This window comes from Panicum virgatum, chromosome 8K (assembly GCF_016808335.1).
Source record: "Panicum virgatum strain AP13 chromosome 8K, P.virgatum_v5, whole genome shotgun sequence".
NCBI classification, from domain to species: domain Eukaryota; kingdom Viridiplantae; phylum Streptophyta; class Magnoliopsida; order Poales; family Poaceae; genus Panicum; species Panicum virgatum.
This window is the reverse complement of record NC_053143.1, coordinates 10,589,332-10,609,427: the sequence shown is the minus strand read 5'-3', so window position 1 is coordinate 10,609,427 and position 20,096 is coordinate 10,589,332. Positions and strand designations below refer to the sequence as shown.

Here is a 20,096-nt window from a genome sequence, read left to right as displayed (position 1 = left end):
TCTTGCCCCTGTTTTGAAGTGAAATGGTGATTTTGCCCCTATTTTTTCAACTTTGTGAATTTACCCCTAATTTTTTAAAACGAAGGAAGCATTTCCCCCTATTCCGTGAAAGCCAGTTAATGGTGCTAAAACTACTTTGAAAAGACCAATTTGCCCTTACGAATTTGCCCCCTCAATTATTTGAATTTGGTGATTTTACCCCTATTTTCTTAATTTGACAGGTATAAAAACAAATTTTCTCATGCATATTCAAACCAATTTCTATCCCAATCTACGGCACATGAAAACAATTAGCGTATCAAATTAAGTTTTAATTTTTAGCATGCATTGTTTGGAACTTATGTCATATAATAATGATATGTTACTTTATAATCTATAGACATTGGTAAAGTGTGATTCCTACTTGATAACATTTTTATTTTTCGTTATCTTCCACTCGTGTTTTCTTTCCTTTGTTTTTTTGTTTCTTGGCGGGGATAAGCATGGCTTTCTCGATCGGTACGGCTTGCTTGCTTTGTCTCAAGTACATAGACTTATGTCTGATGTAGACTGCCATAAACTGGCAATATAGAAACTGCCCAGGCTTGGCTTTACCACACCCTAGCCTGCACTTATTCATTGCTTGATCCTGTATGTAGATCAACGCAATGGCCCCTTCACGCACTGCACGCCTCACTGGACTGATCCGACACGACGCTGTAACCGCTGCTGGTCACGTTCCTCCAGTAGCACCCGTCGGTGGCCTCGTACCTGTACGTCTGCCGGATGCCCCACGACGCCCCCCCCCCCACCCCCAACCACGCTGCTCCGCTGCGTGTTGCGCAGGGACTGGTGCCTGGGCCCCGACGACCAGAGGCCGCCGGCTACCGTCGTCTCCTCCAGCCCGTGCGTGACGGTCACCTGGTCCGCTCCCGAGTCCAAGAAGAGCGGGAAGCTGTGGTGCGTCTGCGCCGAGTAGTACAGGACGCCGGCGCGGCCGGTGGCGGCGACGCCGGCGTGCACGACGGTCGTCTGGTTCACCGTATCGCCGCCGGTGTTGGTGTTGTCGAAGGCGAACGTCTGCGTGGCGTTCGTCGTCATGTTCCCGTACGACGACTTGACCCATCCGGTCGCCGAGATCTGCCGGCTCGCCGTCGTGCGGGAGGACGTCGCCGTCGCCGCTAACTCCGGCGCCATGTAGCTCACGAGGCCCGCCGCCGTTGCGGCGCTCCCAGGGTCCAGCCAGAGGTGGAGGTTGGCGTCGACGTACCACACGTCCACGGCGTTGGTCACCGCGAACCCCAACTCGTGCGCCTTGCCGTCCAGCATCTTGCCGAGCAACGGCGTCAGCTCGACGTCGTACGTCGGGAGGTTGAAGGAGCCGATGCCGGTGATGGGCCGCCATAGGAGGGGGTTGACGCCGCCGGTGAAGATGACGGGGAAGGGCCACGCGGCGCCGGCGAGGACCCCGTCAACACGGACGGTGACCTCGCGGAACGGGCCGTTGGAGTCGGCGCCGGGCCCGTTTGTCCACCAGAACTCGTCGTCCCCGTGGAACGAGACAAAGACCTCCACGACGGCGCGGTAGGTGTTGGATGGCAACGTCACGCTCGTGGACACGACGTCGGTGGCGTTCTGTATCTTGTACCAGAGCCCGTCGTTCAGAGGCAGGCCTCACGACATCGGGACGATGAGGTCGGCGGGAGCCACGGCGGGCGGCGGCGGCCTCGTCGGCGTGCGGCGGAAGTAGAGGTGGAGCGTCACGTTGGCATAGTACACGCCGGTGAGGCCGCTGTTGACGAGGTTCTCGACGAAGACGGCGAGGGTGGAGTTGCCGGAGGCCGCGAGGAGGGACGCGTACCTGGTGACGTCCTTGGAGAGGGACCAGACGACCCCGTTCTGCAGCGGCTCGGCGGTGCTGCCGCGGAGGAGCTCGGCGCCGCCAAGCCAGACGCCGAAGATTCTGTCGTACTGGACTCCTTGGCAGGTGGCGCGCCACTCGAGGACGGCGAGGGAGATCGCCGAGGCGCGTCCGCCCGCCGCGGCGAGGCAGGGCGGCGCGGAGTACGCGGCAGTGGCTGGCGGCTTGGTGAAGGTGAACGCGAAGGAGCCGGAGAGCAGGAGCGTGGAGCACGGGCCCGAGCTGCCCGGTGGCGGACGGAGCGGGCGGTCCACCTCGAAGAAGGTGGTCGGCCGCGACGCGTCGGCGGCCGCGTCGAGCGCGGCCAAGTCGGTAGGGGATATGCGTAGATTACGACGTGGTGAGGCGACGGTTGCTGGGACCAGACAGAGGAGAAGGACAAGGTGAATGCAGGAGACGGCCATGGTTGAGATCAGTGGGGAGGCAACGCTTCCTTGCTGCGTGTACGGTGTATCTCGTGATGTCAGGCAAGCTTGGATTGATGAAGCAGAGCGTTTTCTATTAATTAACTTCGTGTGGCCCCTTGGGATGGCCCCTTCACTAATTAACTAATTAAAAAAATTAATCATTAATATAATTTTCTTCACAACACAAAAAGGACGGACCACCAGGTCAACGTCAACGTCAACATGAAGGATGCGTCCATTCATGGACGACCCTGGAAAGTCTTTCAAAGTCTTCCATGGATTACAGCTGCCGCCACAGCTAAAGGGTAACGGGCAACAGTAGTTAACTTCGCCGCGGAGAGCTACTTGCCTGGTGTAAGGATCACCGGAGTGTCCGACCCTAAAGGGGAGGGGGTGAATATGGTCGCTAATTAGCTTTCTAACCTAGGGCTCAATCTACTTGCATAAGATAAACCTAACACGTCTTACACATGCTAGTTATGATTAAGGTTTATCTATGCTACTCTCTACTTACCCCAAAACACTTGCAATCTATAACCAATTCTAATCAAACTAACTATAAAAGTAAAGACACGCAAGATAGAGTAAATACGGAAACGTAATATGGTAAGTAAAGAGGTAAGGGAGAGAATATGCAAACTCCCGCGAGGACACCAAGACACACGATTTAATGTGGTTCGGTTAGGACACAAGTCCCTCCCTACGTCCACGGCCACTTGTGCAATAAGAACAAGTGTGATGCCGTGTCTCTTCGCTTGATCACCGTCTTGCGTTCGCCACCAAGGCTTCCGGCAAGCAAAGGCTAAGTGGAAGTCAAGGCCACCGCCACCATCTCTCTCGAAGCGTCACCAACGGCACCGTCTTCACTGTCGGAGCTTCTCACCAAGAGGGGTCTCCTTCCTCGCACAAAGTGTCGTTGCCGCTCCACACCAAGTCGGAGGGTCACACGACGATTACAACGATTGCTTGCCGCAGCAAGACTTCTCTCAAGCTTACTCTCTCAAGAGCTAAGCCTAATCAAGCACTAAGCACTCTCACAAGTGTGCTTAAGCCTATATGATGTACAATGAAACTCTATGATGGTTGGAGGTGTTCTTCAAGTGTAGTAGACTTCTCTATCTCTTCAGTAACTCCAGCACACTCCAAATGAGGCGTGGGGTGGGATATATATAGCCAACCCTCCAAAACTAGCCATTAAGAAAAGCTGACAGATTTCCTTAGCACCGGTTAATCCGACGGTCAGAAAAATCGTCATCACCGGTTTAACCGGTGAGTGCATTTTCCCAGCCGACCGTTGGCCACTGTCCGTTACTGTTCCAACGGCTACTTGATCAATTGACCGATGCTCTCAAAAGCATCATCGGTTTAACAGGTGTATGTAAGCTCAGAAACCCCAAAAAACGGAGTTTCTGGACAACTGCACCGACGTTTATCTTCAGGCATCGTCAGTTCAACCGACCGATGCAAAACCCTAGCCTCAGCTTTTGGGTCCATTGCACCGATGAGTACAATTTGCTCATCATCGGTTTAACCGGTAATAGCAAAATGTCTCTGTCTTGTTTGTTTTGACTTGATTTCTTCACGATCTCTTCAATCTTTGTCCTTTAGACCGAAGAGGTTTCAGGGCGATACCCTGAGACCCGTGAGGGGCGGCTCCCCCTCGACCCCCCGTCCACTAATCGGTTAGCGGAATCCCTGTAGGGGCGGCCCTTCGGGCCTAGCTACGCCTATTTTCTCTTTGTCATCACTTGAACCTAAAAGCCTGAGAATGGTCATCTTAACAATCATATTAGTCCAAGTGTTGTGTTGTCTATATCAATCACCAAAACATTATATTGAAATATGACATGAGATGCCATTTTCGCTACACTTGGCTGGACCGGTGCTGGCAGAAAGCGGACTGCGATGGCACACCTACTAGAGCCAGTTGCTTGGCAATTGGCATGCTAACTGCAAGCCTTTCCTATATATATATATATATATATATATATATATATATGCAACGCCTGCAAGAAGCTGTGGCACATACGAGACCTTGTCCCCGTATGCAACAAGAAGAACGTTGTTCTCATCGCTGGACGTTGTCCTAGGTGAACCGAACCAGTATAGATCTCTTGGTTTTTACGCCTTCCAATCAGTAGATTTGACCATAAGTGTCTAGTATGCGTGCTCTTCCGATGAGCAGTACAGTTTGATCGGAAACAGTTGTTTTTAGTGGCGAGGCAGGATTGAAGTCAATTTCTTTGGGTTTTTTATTCATACCATTGCAATTCTTGAAGTTTGGATAAACACCATTACAATTCGTCTATTTTGAACCGCGCCACTATAATATTTGCTTTTCTAAAAAATGCCATGGAATACGTATGAAAACGACTTGGGCCCAGCTGCAGATGTATTCGTATACGTATATTTCATTGAAGCCATCTCCCCTGTCACCGACATGTGGGCCCCACATGTCATGTTCTACCTCCTCCTCTTCCCATCTTCCTTCCTGCATCCAGGCGGCTTCTCCCTCAAGCACGGCAGCAGCGGCTTCTTCCTCAAGCCCGCCTCCTGGTCGGCGAAGACGACGGCGTCACGGCGGCGGTAGCCGTCCTCGTGCTAGCGTGTGCACGACTACTTCCATCGCTTGCCGTCAGCTCGCACCGGCACTCGCATCGCCTCTGCTCAACTAGCGTGTATCAAATCACCCCCTGTGCTCCCACCGCCCGCCTACTTCCATCGCTTGCGGCTCCCGCCTGCACGGCTTCGAGCGGCCAGCGGAGCTCGCCCACAGGGGCTCCCGCTCGTCCGCGGCGGCGGAGCGTGCCCGGCGCTGCTCTAGCTTGCACAGGGGTGGGACGTGCTGCACAGCATCGGTGTGACCGACGGAACTTTGCCTGCGAGAGGACGCGCCGCAGCTCCAACACCGTCCGTGCTCGACTCGCCGGACCTCGACTTGCCGGAGCTCGATTAGTTCGAACAGGACATCGATTCGACCGAACAGGACCTCGAATCACCGGAGCTCGAGGTCCTGTTCCGTCGGGGGGGGGGGCTGGCCTGGGACCGCGGGACATGGGGGGTTGGGCAGTGATTCGCCGCGTGGTTGTGGACGCCGCCGTCAGAGGCCGCGCCTGTGGGGGCTTGCTGTGCCCGTCGGCCGGGGCTAGCCTGGTGCCGCGGGAGGCAGGGGGCGGCGATTCGCGCGGGAGATGTGGAGGCGGTGGCCCTCCGGTGGAGCTTGCGCGCCCCGCTGAACGAGCTGCGCCGCCAGAGTTGATGCGGAGGAAGATGTGAAGAGGAGGAAGAAGAACATGACATGTGGGGCCCGCATGTCAGTGATAGTGGAGAGGGGCTTCAATGAAATATACGTATACGAATACATCTGCAGCTGGGCCCAAGTCATTTTCATACGTATTCCGTGACATTTTTTAGAAAAGCAAAAGTTATAGTGGCGCGGTTCAAAATAGGCGAATTGTAATGGTGTTTCTCTAAACTTCAAGAATTGCAATGGTATGAATCAAAAAAACCCTTCTATATAAGCATTCTTGGTGCAGCGGGTGTGTTTGTTTCACTGCCGCCAGACAAGTGTCAGCTTAACTCCTTCAAGCCCTTGCTTGGGTGATGGGAACAGTTTGCTGCAAGCTGAGGAGGGCCATTGCATGCTCTGAGTCTCTCTGATGTATGTGTGTGGGTCATGCCAGTGTTCCCCAATATCTAAGTCGTATGTGGTGTTTTACAAATTTGGCTTTGCAGAATCAAGGGAACACGTGGTTTGTGTTTTTCTATTTCAAATAATTGTCTATGTTTTCATGCATGCATGCATGGCTGATGGCCCCAAGAAAGGTATAATTTCATGAGCATTGCGTGGAGTAGTACGGCTTTCTAACCCTGTTTAAATAAGGTCAAGTACCAATAACTGAACTTCCCAATTCCCAAGTACAGATTTCAAATTATTTATACTAATTCAGTTAAATTGTCTGTAGTATGTTCATAACAGCTTAGTAAAAAGTATACCGGACCGTCAACTACTCCCTCCTTTATTTTTTTTTGACAGCATACAACTGACCAAACTTCTTACAATCATGGATAGAAGAAAATTTTGACATGCAAATTAGGCGGTTGTTGTTGTCCAATTTCTAGAATTGCACTTTTTCGTGAGTTTTTTTTCAAATGCTATGGTTGCACTCTTCGTAGAACCGAGGGAATAGTAGTGAAATGTACCATCTTCATGTTGATAAGGAGGAAAACAAATCAAACACTTGTCTAGAACAACTTTTCTGAAAATTACTAGTTCAACGACAGTCGCTCATTGCTTAATTCAACGGGTACTCCCATGTAAGGAAAATTCGAAAATATAGAGGGTAAAAAGTTCCGGAGTGTCCTTTCTTCTAAAAAAATTATGCACCAGAAATCCTATTCCTCGCCCAGTGGCCCACTGTCATCCAAACACACTGCCACTTCACTCCTGATCCAGGGATCCCCTTCCTCCGCCCCTGCTACTCCTGAGCTCCCCGCCTCCGCCAGCCCGCGCGCGGCTGCCGGATCTCGCGCGGTATGGCGATTCGCCCATTCCATCGCTTCCCCCTAGCTTCCATCCCTCCGTAGTGACTCCGAGCTTGAACTCCGGCCACGGGCACCCCGCCGGCGCCCACCCGTTATCTCAGATCTGCGCCTGGCCGGCGTCATCTGGCCACCCACCGCCGGTCCTCTCCGTCCTTGACTGGCCGTGGGAGACCCCGAAACTGACCGCGTCCGGGTTGCGAAGCTTCAGGCGAAGGTAAGAAAGCTCGGCCTCCCTGATTTCCCCCTCCCCAATTCCACGTTCCTCAGAATCGCGTTTATTTCCCATCCCGCAGCATTCGGCACTCGACACGCGCCGCCTGTTCGACGAAATGTCGAGCCGCCAGAGCAAGAAGGCGTCGAGTGCGGACGGCGGCGACCGGATCAGCGGCCTGCCGGACGAGGTCCTCCACCGCGTGCTGTCGCACCTGCCGGCGCCCGAGGCCGCGCGGACCAGCGTTCTAGCCGCCGCCTGAGCGTCGCTTTTCCTTGGGCGTCCCTGCCTGTCGGCAGGACCGAGAGAGTCGCGAGGTTAATATCCCAGCACGGGCTCCGCCGCAGCCACAGTCTCCACCAGCCTCGGTTGAGTGTTGCACGCCTGCTGAGTGTTGCTGGGGATAGGACTGCGCTGGCTGTTGACAGGCTGAACAGGATGGTGAACCGCCTGCTTCTGCTCCGCGACCCTGTGCTCTGACATATCTGCAACTTCAGATTTGATGGTTTTCCGCGTGTGGACGGTGCCGAAGTCGACGTCTGGATCCGGCATGTGCTGTCCTGGCAAGTTCCGGTGCTCATAGCCAGGCTTGGCACCAATGTTCACACGCAACTCGGGAACCAGTTTCTTGTTTCAGCACACCTGAAGAGGCTAGAGCTTAGTGAGGTGAAGTTGACAGGGAGTTTTCTTGATTTCTCATCATGTACGGCGTTGGTGTGTCTGAGGATGCATGCTTGCATTATGTTGACAAGATCTTCTCCGAATCACTCATAGACCTCAAAATCACACACTGCAACTTTGACTTCGGTGCCATAACGACTATTTCTGTCCCAAGCCTTCGTTTTCTTGTACTAGCTTATTGTGAAGGTCAAACTCCTATGCTTGAAACCATGCCACGGTTGGTGAATGCAGTTATCACGCTTGGATGGTTTGATGAGGATCGGTGTGGTATAGATACTGACGAGGATCACTGTGGCGAAGGTACTGATGAGGTTCATTATGGTGAAGGTACCGATGAGGATTATCATAAGCTATGCAGGAACTGTTGTGGTGTATGTGCAAACTGTTGTGGTAATGACCGCAACCGCGACTGTGTGCTTCTAGGGGGTTTGTCAAGTGTTAAATACTTAAGATTGGATCCTTCCTATCAAATGGTATGTCTGTTTTATCATATACTCTTGTTCACTTGACTAATCGCAAACTCTACTCCAAAGTAACCTTTAACTGCCTTCGTGCACTTTCTACAGTTCACTGTCAAAAGGGATTTGCAATGCTGCCCCATGTTTGGCAATTTAAGGACTTTGGTACTTGATAACTGGCGTTTGAACATTGGCTTGGAAGTGCTACTCTGTTTTCTTCAACACACACGACTCCTAGAGAAGCTTAATATTAATGTGCCAAAGGCGCAAACACACACACATCCCATCCACCCACCCACACTTATCAAGATATGACAGATGTTATTATATTAAATTTATCATGTGTGTTTGATCTCTGGGGTTTTGCTTGCTCAGGAATCTGAGAAGCCCAATATTGTGGACAATGAATTATGCAATTCCATTGCAGAATTCGTTCATCTGCCATATCTTAGTGTTGTTGAAGTTAGATACAGAAAGGATGGTTATAAGATTTGCCATTGGGAACTTTTGAAAATCTTGGAAGTCTCTGTAAGCAATCTGAAGCAATTCAATGTCATCAGAGATATTTGGTACGTACCAAACTACTGGAACTACTGATATAGTTAATGAAGAAAGTTCCTCCTCATCCCATGAAGTATGTTTCCAAAATCTGACTAAAATATGTGTTAGGACAGAGTTTAGGTTTACGTTGGCATGAACATACATGAACCAATCGTACCATCTTTGTTGCAGATTTGCAGTATGCTGCAAATGTTTATGCAGACCTAAGTTTAGTGCGGAATATTCAACAAGAGTCCTGGACAAATATTTCTAACAAGAATCCTTCCTTAGGTCATTAGCCGAGTACCCATCCAAATTTGCAATAACTGCACCAATTTTGTGGTTGATTGATCAGCTGCCTAGAGTAACACCGATTCTTGTATTGCACTCGACATCTGTAACCAAGGGGCTAGAATTTGTTCATGTTTGTACTAGTTCATTCTTGCAGAGAACCATTGCAGTGTTGAAGTCTCGAGGATGGTGGGACTGCTGGCAACTATCCGGGGAGGTGTGTGGATGAAGTTTGTGGCCTTGATGTTTGCGCCACTGTTTTGTAGTTCTCAGATGTACCTTTACCTGATTTAAACGGTTGCTCACCTCTCTTGCTCTTTGGTTTATGTATGTATAGCTTTGCAAGACTAGCGTACGTTGCTCAAGTATGTAGTCACCAACTATTTCTAATATTTGAAATTTGAAGAACCAACTGTTGGGATAATGTTTGGTATGCGGTGCTCATTGCTAGAAAAGGATCTGTGAAGGCTTTTGCTCCTCAGCTCCAAGAACTTGACGAGGCTTCATCTTAATGATGTGTTCTTAAAGGATGAGTACCCAAACTTCTGGAGCTCTCTGGCATTGCAGATATGTTACCGACTGTTACATCCTTTTGTGCCAATTATTGGACAATGTCTTGTCCCGGTCCTTAAAATATCTGAGCATTACCAAGAGGTCGCGAAGGGGGCAGCTATTTTGCCAGGAGGTTTAGAATCTAAAGGGATGAACAAGAAGGGAGTGGTACCGTCATAACAGAAAGAAATGAGCACCAATGTTTGAGAATATCCGATGGCTCAAGAAAAATGTCGCAAAAGGAAAACCAATTCACACAAAACCAGAAAATGGCGTAACAGACTAGGGACTTGTTTTTTTTTTTTTGCCAGAATCCTCACGCGCTTGATCGACGTCGACGCACGCGTCTGATTCCATCCATCTCTTCGTACGGCAGCAGATTTAAAAAACACAAGTACATGCATGACTAAAGAGTATTCAACTTTATAAGAAATATTCCAGGCTAATTTCGAATCGAATAACTAGCCGCTCTAATTAGTACTCGGAGGGGCGGCGACAGCAGCAGCCAGCAGGAAACATGAAGTTGCCGCCGAGATGCTGCGAAATGGTCTTCTCTGACTAGGGTCTTGCGTGAAATCGCTGATGAATGTAATTCGATAATTATCGGCAGTAAAATATTGGTCAAATACTGTATTTTTTGAAAAAGACCAGAAGAGATCGAATTGTTTTCTTTTTCGATTGTGGATCTTTTTATCATTTTCGGATTTTCAATAACTGATACCATTTTCGTTTAGATCTAAAATCCGGTAAAATCTTGATAACGATTCCATTTTCATTCTCATCCCTAACTATAGATAGCTCCTGATTCGGCCTGTTGCTAACACATCCTAATTTTATCCCCGTTCCAAATAATATAGGTTTCTGACTTTTGTGTGAGTGTGACTTATAATTGTCTACTCTCTCAATCGCCAGAAAGATTTCCCAACAGACATGAAAACTTAGGAGCACATTAGCATACATCATCACATCGGCGGGTCACAAAAATAATACAGCAAAGGAATAACAGGAGCGAATAGACGCTAAAACTGGGAAACCTTTCATGAATAGACGCTAAACCAGAACCTAAGTTACACGGCTGCAAAACCAAAATAGCAAGTTAAACCAGGCATAGCCTAGCTACTAGATGAGTCAAACAACTGACTACACACTGTCAAGTCTATCATATGAGTGAAACAGATGAAAAGGGTCCACATCGGCTGATAGAACATCATTCTTGTTAGCCTTTGCTTCCCATGGTAGAATTCGGTCTTCCATTTGTTGTTGTACCGATCAAGTGTAGCATATTTGTCTTTGGTTCAGACCTACCCCTGGCCCTGAGACATGAAGCTTGGATTGGATGGCTAGCAATGATTCTGTTTAGACGGCCCATACAGTTTCAATAATCTCTGCAAATGCATCCTCTCACTTTCTGTTACTCAAAACTGAAACTTGTACGAATCTGAAAGCAATAGTTTGCAAGGAGTGTCAGAAATAAAATAAAACATAGTCGACGCAATTGACTACAACAATAGACTGGCTAGCACCAAAGAAACTTGCTTTCCAAAATTGCATAATATGAAATTATTCCAAATATTTTACAGATGTTTACTAAAACTGGAAGTTTAACTAAAAAGCCATGTGGGACATCTAGGCTGTCTTTGACAAGTATCATTAAAAAATTTATTTCCATAAAAAATATTATGGTATCATTTTGCATGGACTGTATATATTACTTTGTACATTGATGGCGAAAGCTAAGAACTTTTGTTACATACTTCCTACAGTAACAAGATGTAATCTATCTTTGCACGATGGTAGTATTACATTAGTTTTCAAGCAATGGCATCCAATAACCTCCACATCAATAGCAAGAATCAGAATATCAGATGGCTAGTATTACATAATTCTAGCCAAGGATATGGATATGTAAGACAACAGGTAAACAGAGGTAGCCAAATGAAATTGTTATACCATCAGCAGTTTTTACAAATTGAGTTGCCATTTTTTTTTCAAATGTTCAATGAGTGGACAAAAAGGAAAATCAAACGAAATGATTTAGCATGTCTCAACACAGACAAAGAAGCGTAGAGGACCAACAAAGAAAAAATTATGTAAAACACCCGAACGCAAGTTTGAGAACACAGAAGACTCGATAACAAATGGAGTACGGACACATAGAACACTGATGCCTATCTAACCACATACATACATACATACTAGATTCCAAAGTTAAACACTAGCCTTTGTCCTATAACTCATAAAGTTTAGAATCTCTAGTTCTATTCTTGAACAGATTTATCAGACTCTGTGGAAACAAATTCAAAAATTCTGATCACCATTCTGCACAAAAATATTTAAATTTACCGCATAGAACTGTATTAGTAGATTTATCACAAGTAATAAGTTTTCAAATTGTTATACTACTAGTAGTTTATAGTAAGATATATTCAATGAATGTAACGATAAAATATAGTGTATTGGAGAATGGGACTAAAAAAAGGAAAAGTTAAAAAGGAAGGAAAATTGAAGAAATCAACACAATGTGTCATTGCTTAAGTGTTAAACACACATTTTCAGTTACGACTAAACAAATCTGTAAGCTAAAAAGTAACATTACCGCTACAGAACTACTTAATTCAATAGGTTGTGTTACAACTCAACAAATCCGTAAGCTGACAAGTAACATTACCGCTATAAAACTACTTAATTCAACATGTGTATAATGGAATAGGATTCACTTAGACTGCCGCATCCATTTTGTTTTCTATTTTCCTTTTCCACCAACTAAATGTACAATGATAGAAGGATTTTATATCTCTGCAACTAGCCCAGTATTGACTAATACTAATGATCTTAGGAATTTCCTCATAACTTGGTTTCCTATCCCACATGTCAAAGCAAACTTCAGAAGCACAGAAAGTGTGAACAATGACATTGGAGCTTACATATGGCAAGTTTATTCAGGAACTTCAGAATATTTATCACTCTATCATCAACCACTTCACATTTGACTTCCACTACTTTAAGATGCTCTGATATCGCATTTGATCTCTCTTTTGGATCAGGGCTCCCTTTCATATGCACATTACTTTTGGGTCCCTACAGAGTATATGAAGATATTTGAAACATTAAATAACAATCTCAGCAATTTTAAAATGTAGTCGTTATATATCTAGAAATTGTATACCTCACAAAATAGTTGAAGAGTGAGCTTCTCTAAAACCGGTGAATGTTCAAGGATACATGTAAGAGCACTGAAGTCATCAGGCACACACCAGTATTCATTGAGTAACAAAGTCTTCAAGTTACTAAATATTGGACAACATTTCAAATCCCTTCTGAAAATAAACTGGGCATGCAAAGATGATCAAACCCCAATATTAAAAATGATTAATCTAAAAAAGAGGGAAAGTGAAGAAACAAACTTAACAATAACATTTGTCAAGCATAGCATACCATTTTAGTGTCAGAGATTAGCACCAAACTCTGAGCCTCTGATAAACCCTGGAGAAGCACGCAGCCAGTATCACCATCTGCCCCATAACAACCAGGACAGTGCTCATCCTCACAGTTCCCAGAGTCAGCAAGATGACAGAAGTCATCAGGTCTACCAATTCTGACAACCGCTTCCACTAGGGATGGCATTCTATCAAGAATAGGAACCCTGCCGATGAAGACCTCAAGCCACAATGAAACAAGATTTGGGGCATAAACATGAAAGCGATGAAACTCACTGAACTCACAACAGCCAGTGATACTTAGAGACTTCAGGGATCGCGACAATATCCTATCGAGGTCAGGTATTTCACATTCTTTGATTTCAATAACTTCCAAGGCCGGGCAGCTAGAGAAGTCAAGGAAGCTATCGTCGAGATATAGACTAGAAAGCTCTAACCTCTTCAGGTGTTGGGAGACGAGAGGTAGACCATCCAGAGAAAAACATTTGGTCCAACACTCGCTATACCAAGTCATATTGAGGCTGAGCACCCGAACTCTACACATCAGAACATGCCGGATCCAGAGGTGTATTCTGCGCGTGTCATCATCATCCTCGTTAATATCAAGCAAGTTGAACTGGCACGTGTCAAGAGGCGAGCCTCCACGGAGGAGGAACAGATGGTCCACAAAATCCCGGAGCTTCTTCACATTCACTGCCGCCTCATTCTCAGGGCCGCACGAGATACGAAGGCCCGTGGCGGACCTCCAGAGGTGGCGCCAGCGCCGGGCCAACACGCACGTCCGCACGGCCTCCTGCGCCGGCAGGAACGACAGCACGTGGTGAAGGACTTCGTCTGGGAGCTCGTCGATGCTGATGCGGCCGGCCCCCGGACGCGCCGCCCTCCTGCCCTTCCCTCCCTTCCTCCTCGGAGGCATTCCGTCGAACAGATGGCGGGCGTTGATGCTGGTGGTGGTGGGACCAAGCAAGAAACGCTCAGACGACGCAAGGTGTTCGAGGCATATCGGGAAAGTGAAGATGCAGCCTCTTCGATGGGCGGGAAGCACCTCACCTTGGCTGACCGGCGGCGGCTTCACCGGCGGCCGCAGCAACGGCACCGAAGACGGGGGCGCCGACCGCAGGAGCAGGAGCAGAGCTCGGAGAGCCCGGGGCGTGGAGATGAGGAGATAGGGCCCGGGGCAGCGGAAGAGCGGCAGGAATTTCAGGTCGCCATGGGCGGCGGCATTCGATCTCAACCTTAGCGTTGACGGCGCCGGCGGTGGGGAACGGAAACGGAAGCCGTGGGGATTTTGCGAGCACCGACGAGTGGGCCCCACGGTAACGTTCATCGGATACACCGGCCGTCCGGCCCCACCTGTACGGCCAGGTCAAGCAAGATAATCAGAACAGGTAATCAGTGAATCTTCCATTCGTTCCAAAATAAATGCATTTTTAGAGTTCAAAATTTATCATAAAATAAATACACATCTACGAATGTGACAACATATCTCTATTTGTTTTTTCTTACTTTCTCTCAATAATTACATTTTTATAAAGATATATACGTAATTTCTCATTAACATCGATCTCTGCATCCAAACTCTAGAAGTGCACTCATTTTTGGACCGAGGGAGTACGGTTGAAAAACAACTAGTTTCACTCTATTCACTGTGTTGTGGCGAGTGACTGGTGCTGATTTGTTGTGAAAAAAAATACTGGGTGGTTGCTGCTGGCTAGTGCTAATTTGGTGTGAGAGTAAAACACTGTTGGCTGAATGCAGCTAATAGAGTTTTTGTCGGTAACTTTTAACTTGGTGCAACAAGTGGAACTGCGCACAATCCTACACATAAAAATGTTACATTCTTAGATCCTGTCGTTTTCAAGCTTCTTGAAGCTCCACTTATCCCAAAAGCTAGAAGTTGGAAAGCTAATGGCAGGGTGCTTCTAGCTTCTGATTTTTAAGGGTATTTGACTTTATCTTTCTTGAAAGTTAATGATCGAAAAATACCATTAAGCTGAAACAAACAGAATTTACTGATACCATATTGGGCTTCCGCTAATGCAGGTTGGTTCCTCGTAGAATTAAGTGGTACGGATTCTGGCTACAGAGGCCAACACGGTAACATGTATTACATTTAACTCAGACATTTCATCACACAGTTTAAGTGGTACAAGATTCCTACCGAACCGTAACTAGCAGGTGGCACTGAAACGCAATCCCCAGCAACTAAACTGGCGTGCCCAATTTCCCGGCTATATCAGTGCTTCGCCTGAAAGAAGCAAATCATGTCCAGCTAGATAATCGAAAAGGCCAAACTCTTAACTGGGTCAACAAGTGGACAGAAAACAATCCCACAGGCAAAAGGCGGCGTTCTTCAATTGTCATTGCTTCCGCTGATGCAACTAGTTTCAGAACAGAATAAGGTGGTAGAAGTTTTGTACATTGAAACTGAAACCTGTACAGACATAAAAGCAGAAATGATTGAGGCGAAAATAAAAGGCAAGTGAATGAAGAATAGCGTATAAAGGTTTCACTTGACCAAACTGCAGCATACTGGAATGTTCCAAAGCTGCAGTAGTGATGTACAACTAAATGGAGCTACAATAGGAACTTTCAATCAATTTACTCCTGTTCAATTCAGGACATTGGCAGTGTTTGACATGCAACTTTGAAATTCACATAAATAAGTATGTTGGTACATAAAACTCTCAAAGTTTTTGGCATGAAACCCGTATGGTAAGCTTTTAAATAAACTATGTTGGTACAAACTTGTAAAACTATCAACCAATCTAAACAGTATTTTATATATCTCTAGATGGATGCATGGTTTTCTTTTTGCAGTACATGAGCAGGAAACAACCTACTGATCTAATTAGTATTTCATTAGTTTTGAAATAACATCTCCCAATATTTCCACTACAAACACTACTAGCACGAAAATCAAGATATTCATGAAAAGCAGGTAGCCCTAAAGGCAAGTTCTAGGCTTCTAGCTGATATGGTGCATATCAAAGCTGAGAAGTTGAAGTAGCCAAATGCAAAGGAATTTGGATATCAGAAAATTCTCTATTTGCACCCTTGCATAGAAATTGGTTACTTCCATAACTGTTCAACCAGCACATGGGTACCAGAACTTCCTAAGAGGGTGAAAACAGATTCAGAGGTTCCAAAGTGTCATACTAGTTAACTCAGCAATAAAATAATGAAACATAGAAGAAATAAGAATATTCCATGGAAGACAATCATACACTAGTTATATATAGACTCCCAATGAAAAAAAGAGAGGCTCTGAAAATAACATTAAGCCCATATAAAAATTACATATACAGTAGCTATTCAACAAAATCTGAAATATGGACACATTTATGTTATTTTAAAGAACTAGAAGTAATCAGTAAACGACACATTGTACTACTGCTCTGCCACCAAAAAGAAAGGTATGTTTCCTTTTTTTCACCCACTGAGTAGGGTTTCATTTCTCTCTAGCTATATTATTCACTGTTTTCCTAAAGTTAGGATTTAGGAGTTTCTTTGAAGCTTTCTCTTTCCCTGATATAGAGGCAACCAATTAATATGAAAAGCATGGAGAGTGAGTCTGTGTACCAACACTTGTAACCAAAGTGGATCCGATGTTAGATTTTCAATTCTATAATAAAGGGTAGACCCAAGTCACTGCTTTGGTAACTAATATGGAGTTCTTTCATTCCCTGCCACCTCAATTTTTACTATATGTTCAGCCAGACAGCATAAATATATAGAGCACGAGAGTGTTGCACAAAAAAAAAAACATACTGATGTTAAGTTTACTCAGGAACTCCAAAACTTTAAGAACTCTTTTGTCAACTGTTGCGCATCGGACTTTAACACTCTTAAGGTGTGGTGATATAGTGGATGGTAGCTCAGTTGGATTGAACCTTCCACTCATTTTCACATTACCTATGAATCCCTGCAGTATCATAAAGGTTTCACCAAGATCAACAAACAATCAACATATAGTTGTACAATGCAGTAGTTATTCATTTTGAAATGAAACTGTTTACCTTGTCGAATACAACAACAACAACAACAACATAGTCTTTTTTTCCCAAGCAAGTTGGGGTAGACTAGAGATGAAACCCGAAAGAAATAAGTTCAAGGTTCAGGCACATTGATAGCTAGTCTCCAAGCGCTCCTATCCAAAGCTATCTCTTTAGAAATATTCCAATCTTTAAGGTCTCTCTTAACCGACTCATCCCACGTCAGTTTAGGTCTTCCTCTACCCCTCTTTACATTATCGACCTGCTCAAGAACCCCATTACACACCGGCGCCTCAGGAGGCCTTCGTTGGACATGTCCAAACCATCTTAGCCGATGCTGGGTAAGTTTCTCCTCAATTGGTGCCACCCCGACCCTATCCCGAATAACTTCGTTCCGGACTCTATCCCATCTTGTGTGCCCGCAAAACCACCGCAACATCCGCATCTCTGCTACACTCAGTTGCTGGACATGTCGCCTTTTGTAGGCCAACATTCAGCACCGTATAACATCTCTGCTACACTCAGTTCCTATAAAATTTGCCTTTTAGCTTTTGTGGCACCCTCTTGTCACAAAGGATGCCAGAAGCTTACCGCCATTTCAACCAGCCAGCTGAAATTCTATGCCTAACATCTTCATCAATGTCGCCATCCTTTTGTAGCACCGATCCTTAATACCGAAAAGTATCCTTCTGGACCACCACTTGCCCATCTAGACTAACGTCTCCCCCCTCATGCCTAGTCGCGCTGAAATCGCACATCATGTACTTGGTCTTGATCCTACTAAGTCTGAACCCTTTCGACTCTAACGTGCGTCTCCACAGCTCTAACTTCCTATTAACCCCTACCCTACTCTCGTCAACTAGCACCACATCATCATAGTGCATGATAGTGCATGTACATAGTGCTCAGTGAGTTTCAAAGTCTTTAACCGACTAAAAGTAGGGCACCATTTCAACTCCCTCCTGAAAATAAACTGGACAGGTAGCAAGCATATAGATCAATAAATCTTTACAGTAATATGCATGATGTTTGAAGCAAGAAGAGCAAGAACATGATTATTTGAGGTGCAAGCATACCATTTCGCTGACAGCTCCAAACTGCAATAACTTTGCTTGTGAGATACCATGCAGAAGTACAGACGAAGTGTCATTTAGCATGCAACCTATGCAATTTTCATCACCACAGTCCCCATTGTTAGAACGGCTGCAACAGTCACAAGTTCCTATGATTCCAACATCTACCAAGACCAACAAAGGCATGCTCTCAAGTATAGGAATCCTTCCTCCAGTGACTTATAGCTCCAGTGAAGCAAGATTTGGGGCATGAATTCGGGTGCGGGAACTATGGTTGAACATGGCTCGTATGATGTTTAGACGCTTTAAGGACAAGGATGAGATCCTTTCGGCATTCATGAAGCTGCTGTCTTTGATCTTAACGTCTTGCAACACGGGACATCTCGAGAAGTCAAGAAACTCATTGTTAAACACTAGACCACGGAACTCTATATTCGTCAGGTGTCTGGAGGCGAGGGCCGGGTCCTCCATCCGAAGAAAAGCAGGGGCTTCCCCATGGATCCTGAGCCGGAGCACCTGGGCGTCGCACATCGTGGCGTACCTGACCCAGAGCCTCAAGTGGCGAACGTCGACGGCGTCTCCGGCAACCCTGACCTCGAATGTCTCGAGAGGCGAGCTTCCGCGGAGCAGCAGGAGGCTGTCCACGAACTCCCGGACCTCCTCGAAGGGGGCCGGCTCCTTGCTGTCGGCGCCGACGACGCGCAGGCCGGTGGCGGACTTCCAGAGGTCGAGCCAGCGCCGGGCGAGCACGCAGGTCTGCACGGCCTGCTGCGCGGGGAGGAAGGAGAGGACGCGGTGCAGGATCTCGTCCGGGAGGGCGCCGATGCGGTCGCCGCCGCTCCCCGGAGCTGCGGCCGGCGCTCCCTTGCGCGATTTACCCGCAGGCATTCCGCCGCCCGCGGCAGGAGGCGACAGGGCAAGCTGCGAGATTTGGGGACGGGACAGGTTTGGGCTTCGTCGGGGCGGCGCAGATGAATCAGGGCAGTGGGGGCGGCGGCGGGAGCTGGTTCGCAGCGGCTGTAGCTAGGGTGGATTCATATCTGCGGCCGCCATGGTGGGGTGGCGGCGACTGTGCACTCGACTGTGGCGGCGGCGGAAGGCCGGAGGCTAGAGAGGGTGCGAGAACGCGGTAATTGGAAAAATTACCGCAGCCCCATCCATAATGTTTCTTTTGAATATTTTTCATCCTTGAAGTATTACAAAAGTGCAGTAATCATCCCTCATATTTTATTTGATCCAAATAAACCCTTTAACTAATTAAACTAGAAGTAGTGTATTTATCATCCTACCTTAGTTTAACAATGGTTTAGCACAATTTAATGGCGGTTTATACCACACAATCATTTGACTAATATCTGCTTAGCAATGTGATATGCTATTGAAGATATAAAGCCTAAAAAATTAGTAAATCCTCTAAATTAGGTGCCCCATATAAATTTTATCCGAGAAATTAACTTAACTGATTCACATCGAATTATTACAACGATTGGCTTAACATTAGACGTGGCTAGGCAAAGATTAGTAAAATAATTACATGGCCTAAACCAATATTATATTATATGATACTAGACCATTGTTAAATTAAGATGTGGGTGATAAATTCACCATTTTAGTTAGTTAAGGGTTGATTTGCACCGTAGCAAATGAAATACGAGGGAAGAATGTCACACTTTTGCGATATTTTTTTGAGATTATACAGTACAAACATTTACAACGCACGCACACTCACACCCCTATAAACACACGTACGTAAACTCTACCCCTATAAGCATCTTCGAAGATTGAATATATAAATCCTCGATATTGACGAAGTCACCACAGCCCTCTCGCTGTCGACGGGGACGTCGCCTACCACTGAATGCACAACGCTGTTAAATCTCAGAATATTCGCTGCCATAAGGAGTCGAACCAGGACCTCAGGTGCTACCGAGACTCTTATAACTACTAGGCTAACTTAAGGATGAAAAATAAATGTTTTTCAATTTGTTATTGCAATAAATTGTACT

At 46.4% G+C, this 20,096-nt stretch overlaps 2 protein-coding genes and 2 pseudogenes across 2 annotated transcripts; 1 reads left to right on the top strand and 3 right to left on the bottom strand.

Moving 5' to 3' along the window:
- Nucleotides 1-483: 483 nt before the first annotated feature.
- Nucleotides 484-2,386, bottom strand: LOC120643904 (annotated as a pseudogene).
- A 4,338-nt stretch (nucleotides 2,387-6,724) lies between these two features.
- Nucleotides 6,725-8,928, top strand: LOC120643903. The gene is made up of 4 exons (XM_039920418.1): nucleotides 6,725-7,066; nucleotides 7,146-8,217; nucleotides 8,311-8,466; nucleotides 8,578-8,928. The coding sequence occupies exons 2-4, from the start codon at nucleotides 7,765-7,767 to the stop codon at nucleotides 8,797-8,799; spliced, it is 831 nt and encodes a 276-aa protein (XP_039776352.1). The 5' UTR covers nucleotides 6,725-7,066; nucleotides 7,146-7,764; the 3' UTR covers nucleotides 8,800-8,928.
- Nucleotides 8,929-10,512: 1,584 nt separating this feature from the next.
- LOC120643902 (F-box protein At5g03100-like) lies at nucleotides 10,513-14,401 on the bottom strand. The gene is made up of 5 exons (XM_039920417.1): nucleotides 14,073-14,401; nucleotides 13,021-13,966; nucleotides 12,752-12,913; nucleotides 12,510-12,663; nucleotides 10,513-11,023 (listed from the first exon to the last, which is right to left on the bottom strand). The coding sequence occupies exons 2-5, from the start codon at nucleotides 13,936-13,938 to the stop codon at nucleotides 11,001-11,003; spliced, it is 1,257 nt and encodes a 418-aa protein (XP_039776351.1). The 5' UTR covers nucleotides 13,939-13,966; nucleotides 14,073-14,401; the 3' UTR covers nucleotides 10,513-11,000.
- A 609-nt stretch (nucleotides 14,402-15,010) lies between these two features.
- On the bottom strand, nucleotides 15,011-19,230 carry LOC120645428 (annotated as a pseudogene).
- Between the last annotated feature and the right edge of the window lie 866 nt (nucleotides 19,231-20,096).

Excerpts from the sequence above, each read along its gene's own strand:
- LOC120643903 (XM_039920418.1), top strand. The coding sequence starts at position 7,765 with ATGTACGGCGTTGGTGTGTCTGAGGATGCATGCTTGCATTATGTTGAC. Across the intron at positions 8,218-8,310 it reads TGGATCCTTCCTATCAAATG|TTCACTGTCAAAAGGGATTT; the intron begins GTATGTCTGTTT and ends CACTTTCTACAG. Across the intron at positions 8,467-8,577 it reads TTAATATTAATGTGCCAAAG|GAATCTGAGAAGCCCAATAT; the intron begins GCGCAAACACAC and ends TTGCTTGCTCAG.
- LOC120643902 (XM_039920417.1), bottom strand. The coding sequence starts at position 13,938 with ATGCCTCCGAGGAGGAAGGGAGGGAAGGGCAGGAGGGCGGCGCGTCCG. Across the intron at positions 12,914-13,020 it reads TAATCTCTGACACTAAAATG|TTTATTTTCAGAAGGGATTT; the intron begins GTATGCTATGCT and ends TTGCATGCCCAG. Across the intron at positions 11,024-12,509 it reads CCTGAATAAACTTGCCATAT|ATTCGTACAAGTTTCAGTTT; the intron begins GTAAGCTCCAAT and ends TATTGCTTTCAG.